Source organism: Pituophis catenifer, unplaced genomic scaffold (assembly GCF_029215685.1).
Source record: "Pituophis catenifer annectens isolate HBS135680 unplaced genomic scaffold, rPitCat1.0.hap2 SCAF_1, whole genome shotgun sequence".
Classification (NCBI taxonomy): Eukaryota; Metazoa; Chordata; class Lepidosauria; order Squamata; family Colubridae; genus Pituophis; species Pituophis catenifer.
In genome coordinates, this window is record NW_027256881.1 from 347549312 (window position 1) to 347556591 (window position 7280).

The window sequence follows — 7280 nt, forward strand, 5'->3', positions numbered from 1 at the left end:
GGACTGGGTGATTGACAGATGCCTCCTGACTTACATTAATATACTGCATACTTATCACATACTTTGTTCATCCATCTCAGGAAAATTCTGCCTGACATTGACAAGGAAGTTTATCAGATCTGGATGTGTGAGAGATTTAAATTCCACCATTTCAAAAATCATTGAATAGTGGTACGTAATTCTATAATGCCTCAGATATCTAAGGAAACAACCATATTTGCTTAAAAACACTAACACTGAACACATCCCTTTAAAATACTAACTTAAAAATTAACTAAATTAAAAGGAATAAAATGAGAAAATTCTCTCCTTGTAATAATAAACGCATCTTTATGAACAAGCTTCCCATCAAATCAGGGCTCTGGACATCACTGAGGACATTTTGAAAACATGATAAACAAAGACTGGAGGATCGTTGCTAACCACAGGTAAATTGTAATGTAAGGTCCTGCCTCGCCAGTCTTTTCAAGAAAACAGAACTCTTGAAACAATTATCATTTGAAAGGGAACTTTTATTGAAAGACGGTGATAGCAAAGGAGATATAGGCAGGAACTGAAGTTTCCCACTCAAAGTGTTAGGCTAAGCTGCTACAAGCAAAGCCCCTCCCAATGTCCAGTTCAACATTGACCCAATCCCAAAGTGCGAAGACGTTTTGAGAACCTCAAGTAGAGATGGTGATAACTGTAAATTCCCAGGTGCTTCAATTTCACTTTCTCTAATGGTGAGATAAAGCAGATGGCTCAAAGTGAATTTCTTTCCCCCTCCCTATTTCCCACAAGGTACAGCAAAGCAAAGTAAATGAAACCCTGCACAAGGAATCTCACACAAGCCTCCCCCTCCCGACAGAATGGTAGTTTCCCGATAGAGATCTATGAAGACCTGACATGTAACCAGTTGTAGAACTTGATAAGGAATTCTTTAATGGATAAGTTCCTCCTTCTTGTCAACCTTTTTTTTTTAAAAAAAAAATCAGATTCTAAATATGTCTGAAAGACAAATATAAATGAGGCCAATCTTTGCATTACTTAGAAATTCTTGTTTCTTACTATATTTTCTCTACAATTCAGATCTGGCCTCAGTAGAATAATGTAGCATTTGGGGAAAAAAATACAGGCCAAGAGAGCAGCCCCAGAAGCCAAAATGGAGAAGATCTCCACAGCCACCATGGACTTTCCTTTGGTGCTCAGGTAGGTGGGGAGGAAGGTGATCCAAACACTGCAAAAGACCAGCATGCTAAAAGTAATGAACTTGGCTTCATTAAAACTATCAGGCAATTTCCTAGCTAGAAATGCCACTGTGAAACTGATAAGGGCCAAAAAAGCTAGGTAGGCAAGCACAGTGTAAAACATGAAAGCTGAGCCTTCCTTACATTCCAAGATGATTTCTCCAAACAAGGAGTGAAAGTCACAGCTGGGAAATGGAGGGGAGGTTATCAGCCAGGTGGCACAAAGAAGGGCTTGGATCAGGGGACAGGCTATGACAATGGAGTTGGTCAGTGGTTTTCCTAAGAGTTTCCTTGTCTTGTTCCCTGGTTTCGTGGCCATGAAGGCCAGAACCACCATGACAGTCTTTGCCAACACAGAGGAAACTGCCAGGGAAAAGAGAATGGCAAAGGCAGATTGTTGGAAGAGACAGATGATCTTCCCAGGTTGACCAATGAAGAGGAAAGAGCAGAGGAAGCAGAGCAGGAGGGAGATGAGGAGGATGTAGGTGAGATCTCTGTTGTTGGCCTTGACGATTGGTGTGTTATGATGTTTATAGAAAATCACCAGGACTCCAGAAGTGATCAGAGAGAAAAAGAGAGCAAGAAAAACTAAAATGTATCCCAGGGTGTCTTGATAGGCAAGGAAGTGGATCTTCTTGGCAATGCATTGGTCCTTGTCCTTGTTGGGAAATTGGTCTTCTGGGCAGGGTTCACAGTGAGCTGCATCTGAAATCAAGAGTCTTTGTCTAAGAATTTCAGGGGTATCTGCCATATGCATTATCCCTCCTACAGAGGTGATATGATTTCCTCTTTCTGCTGTTGGCCTGTCTACAAAGGGAATGATGAAAGGACTCCCTGTACAATTTATGGGGCATCAAAAAGGGCAAATCATCCTCCATTTATGATGATCCTGGGGATAGATTAGCCAGAGACAACGATTTGTTCAGGTCCAGCTATATATTCACTGTGCACTTCCATGACTGATGAGGCTTTCAGTTTGAGATTGCTGCCTGTTTTTTCTTCTATTTTCTAATGGAACCCACAGAAGAACAATATATCTGTTATCCAGGAAGGCTGCCGTTTTGTTTGTGAGTACATTAGCCCTGTCTTAACCTCTCTGCTTTGTACTTCAAATCTGTTCATTCAGACTTTTTCTGCTCCCTCCTGCTCTATCAGAGACATAGATAGATGAATGTCCTCTTTCCCTGGCAGGTCTATTCCTCAGAAGGTGATAGTGCTGACAAAAGGAGCATATTCTGAATAATAAAAATTAAAGCTTGGACCACACAGCCCACTTCCTCAGGATAGATTGGAAGGTGGTTTTTCCAATAGGAGGTTAGAGTAGGAGTGGAAATCCAAGTTGGAGATTCATAAATTCTGCCCAAAAGCTATCCTGCATGGAACTGCTGAGTATCAGGAAAGGTGCCTCAGTGGCCGGGGTAGTTTAGACCTGTAAACTGAAAGGTTTTGCTGAAAGATATGATTTTATGTCAATCTTATCAAAAATGACACAATAACAAAAAATGACTTAATAAATGTCTTATTTGATCCTGAAAGATTAACATTTGAAGTATGGTCTACCTGTCTGATTGGAAAAGGTCCCTTTCGGACAAGCCTCACACCAGTAGCAGCAAACCTGCTCGCCCTCTGGAACTCTTCTCCTCTCTCCTGCATGGCACCTCTTCATGCCACACCTGGCAATGGGGATCGTCTAAAAGATCAGTATTTGAAATTATTTAAGCAACGAATCTGCTGCATTCATTCTTTTCCTCATTCCTACTTCTATGTTCAGATTCTCTTCTAAAGAGATACATTGGCATGGTCTATCAAAAATATGGAACAGCTCCTGTGGGATTCAGGCCACTGCCCTTACTGACACACCCATGGATGGGGGAGATTAGAACTGGGGTTTCATTCTGCAGAGGAAGGATTGTGACTGAACCACAGAATTTCTAAAAGAAAGAACCATGAGTGACAATGGTCCATGGAAATCACTGTTGCTTGCTGTAATTGCATCCTGTATTTCAAGCAGATGTTGCTCCCAAGCCTAACCCCTTGTGGAATGACACAAATCAGACTTCAAAGGTGTTACATGCAAAACAGATTTTCCACCAAATGACTGCCATGATTTCTAACTCAATTGATTATTTTTCCATTTGGAAAGATGTTCTGCATCTCAGGAAGAGAATGAATCTTTCCCTGAGTTTACAACATTTCCTTGCAGCTCACCTTTGTGGCCCAGACAATTCCATTAGAGTTAATGGTGAAATCCTGGCCTGGGGGAGCCTCAGGATTTACTTGCCCAACTTTCATGGGGACAAAAGATCGATTGGGGAAGAGAACCCAGTTGAGAAGATCATAATGATCAGATCCCAGTCCATCTTCTGAGAAGTAGACTTCATCTCCAGCACTGTTGATGAACTGCACATTCCTCAAATAGGGAAGAATCTGAAAGAAAGGAGACCTTCAGAAATTGGAGTATTTGGTCTGGAGGTACAAATGAGACATCATGTCTTCTATCATAACTTGATGGCCATCTTGAGAAGATGGGTTTTCTGTCTGAGAAGCTAGAGAAGTTCTCTTGGTGAAGATCTGAAGAATCAGGAGTAACACCAAATATTTAACTCTGAAACTATAAAAGTTTCTCTTTATTACTGGGCATGGTTTCCAACTCCAGTTTCATCAAAATACAAGACATACCAAAATTTTAGTTCCAGATCACAACTTAATTATAGGGTTTTCCTATTGTGATTCTTGGCTACCTGCCATTTCAAATAGTTACTCTGGCCCAAAGTCTTGTTAATTGACAAACGAATTTTAGAAATGAATAATTTCTATTACAACCATGGAAAATTCCATTGACTTTCTCTAGCTCTTAGTCAAAGGCAGCAGAATGCAGGAACCAGGTGCATTCTGACCAAGTGAGACCATGTAGAAGGAAGCACCTTTTCTGGCTGGTCACTTCACTGTTTGGAGAGGTCCACCATTTAGCCTTTGATGCAGGAAATTCTGATGAATTTCAGACCAGGAGCCCATTAGGATCACTTTGAATCCTGCTGTTTGCTGTGGTTGATTTAGAAACATAGAACAACAGAGTGGGAAGGCACCTTGGAGGTCTTCTACTCCAAACCTCTGCTCAAGCAAGAGACCATCTACCATTTCAGACAAGTGGCTGTCCTGTCTCTTCTGAAATGCCTCCAGCAATGGGGCAGCCATGACTTCCAAAGACAAGCCATAGCCCTGGTTGTTTTCAATGTTAAGAAATTTCTCCTTGGTTCTAGGCTGCTTCTCTCCTTCGTTAGTTTCCATCCATTGTTGAACAGAAGCTGTTTTCATACAGCAAGCTGAGTAGTGCAACAAATGGTAAACTAAACAAAAAGGGAAGGGTCACACAGGATACAAAGCCATGGAAACATAAACCAAGGTTAAAACAAATTGAGTGTATTATTACGAGTTGGTTTCGGAGCACATTCTGAGCAAAATTGAGAGTGTTCTGCATTGATGCCTGCTAAGATTTCACAACAAACAGACACAGATTTCTATCTAGCCTTGGGCTGACACTTCCTCCATGGAACTTGGGCAACTGTTGACGTTCAACAGTTCATTCAAGACTTTAATAAAAAAAATATTGTTCTTAACTGTTTTTAATAATTGCTGTTTTGATATGCTTTGAGATGGATTGATATGGGAGTTATTAATCAGTAACTGAAGAAACTCATATGAGGAGCTTCCTCTCGAAGCATCTTTGGACTGACTCACAAGCTACAGAAATTACCTGCCATGACTGGACATTGGAGATCCTCTTTCCAAACCTCATCATGGTCGTTTGGGCTCTGGGTCCATACATTGCATGTAAAGCGTGTGCCACAGCATAAATGGCATTGTAGATATTGTAACTTTCACCTGTCATTCTTGTTTCAAAAGTGTAATTGGGCAGATTCTGCAGATTCTCCTTTCCTGTACATTGTTTTTCCCCCTTTGGAGGGATCTTGCCTGGTTTGTGGAGTTTGCAACGAAAGACAAATTCCCACCATCTAGGGAGAAATAAATTTCCTTGGGGGTTCAAGGGGTCTAAAGACAGGAGGAAATGGCTGAATTCTGAGACATCTCCAGAGTGGTCCCTCAAATGCAAGGCCCCATGGAAAGGCTTCATATATTGCAATGTGTCTTGAGATTCTACCATGCCAGGTTTCCAATGGGAAGTGAAGATACAAACTTTCCTAAATGATGTTTCATAATAAATTCCCGCCACTGTTACACTGGAACTAACTATGGAGTCTCCAAAGAGAATGAACACTTCTGATTTAGACCACGTAAAGATATTGAGAACAAACTTTTCCACTGTAATCTTAATATTATCCAATTTCAACATTTCAGTGAAGGCCAGGCAGATCTCCTTCTCCTGGAGCATTGGTGTCAGAGTTGAGATGAAACGTTCTCCTCTGTCATCTTCAGGGGCCAGAAGCCCAACCCAGTTCCACTGGAAATACAGGAGTAGTTGGACTAGACCCACATACAGATGAGATTCCCTGGGATTAATCTGAAAGAAGGAAGGATAAATTCTTCTCTCTCCCTGAGAGAACTCAAAGCCAACACCGAGCTGGAGAAAAAGAGATTCTTTTTTCAAAGACAAAGTAAAAGTTTTATGTTTTTTTTCCCCCATGTTTTATTTATTTTATTTCTAGAACATATACAAATTCAATTTCCATCAACAGTGTGTAATCTGGGTACAATTGTTTTTTAAGCAGTCATAATCCAAATGTTTACAATAGTATTCATCACAATAATGTTGATAATATAATAACAATAATATTTAACCTTATCTACTTTAACAACTCTCCGTTTTAACATTTCCCCCTTTTATGTCTAACCATTGATAGAAGAAGTCCCATATCAAAAAATATTCAGTTTCTTCTTTATTTTATTTTTTTAAAAACAAACATTACATCATTGATCATTCAGTGTGTCATCTGGGCACAAATTTTGTGTCATCATAATGACACAAAATTTGCTTTTACATTTCAATTTAATATATCTCCTGTTAAAACATTTTTCTTCCGGATTTATTTAATTTTGCACCGCTTTTTGTCCATATTCATTTTCTATCCAATAATAAAATTGCCCCCATATGTTGTAATATTCTGATTCTTCCTTCCCTTTAATTGTTAACGTTAATTTATTCATTTTTGCACATTCTAATATTTTCTTAATTACCTCTCCCTCTATAGAGGTTTTTTCTGCTTTCCAATTTTGTGCAAATACAATTCTCGCTGCAGTTATTACATGAATAATCATTTTCTTTACTAATTTTCTCAGGTTTTCTCAATTTCCTCTTTATCCTTAATAGTAAGCGTTAGTCTATCCATTTCTGCACATTCTAATATTTTCTTAATTACACTCTCATCTGTCAAGATCTCATCATTTTTCCATTGTTGTGCAAGTACAATTCTGGCTGTGGTTAGTACTTGTAAAATTAAATATATAGTCCTTTTATCATATTTTTTCCAGTAAAATGCCCAATAAAAATATCTCTGGTTTCAAGTCTATGTGTTCTTTTATCATTTTTTCCAACCAAGTATGTACTTTTGTCCAATATTGTTTAACTTTTGGGGAGGTCCACCACATATGGTAATATGAACCAGGTGTTTGATTGCACTTCCAACATTTAGCGGATCTATCTTTAAACATTTTTGCCAGTCTTGCCGGTGCGAAATGTGACATAGTCAATTGATCATTTCTATCCCACAGTTTCTGCCATTTATCTAATTCTATTGCATATCCAAAATTTTTAGCCCAGACAATTATTGTCTCCTTTACCTGCTCACTTTTAAGTTTAATACCAATACGTAATAATATATTTTCTTTATCAGTTTTTCAGACATTCCAGTTTAATATCTGGTCCAATTCTGTTAATTCTTTGTTAAAACCATAGAACCATAAAATCTTTCTCTTAACGAGATTGTATCTGCATATGTGGCCACCATGCAATATCCATCCCTTGATTACAAAGAGTTTCTTTTTTCAAAGACAAAGTAAAAGTTTTATGTTGACTTTAGTAGTTCCCATTGTGTGGTT

The 7280-nt window shown here is 38.9% G+C and overlaps 1 protein-coding gene across 1 annotated transcript; it reads right to left on the reverse strand.

Annotated features, from left to right (window-relative positions):
- Window positions 1-1026: 1026 nt before the first annotated feature.
- Window positions 1027-1983, reverse strand: LOC139312421 (vomeronasal type-2 receptor 26-like). Its single transcript, XM_070937195.1, has one exon. The coding sequence runs from the start codon at window positions 1981-1983 to the stop codon at window positions 1027-1029; it is 957 nt and encodes a 318-aa protein (XP_070793296.1).
- Window positions 1984-7280: the final 5297 nt, after the last annotated feature.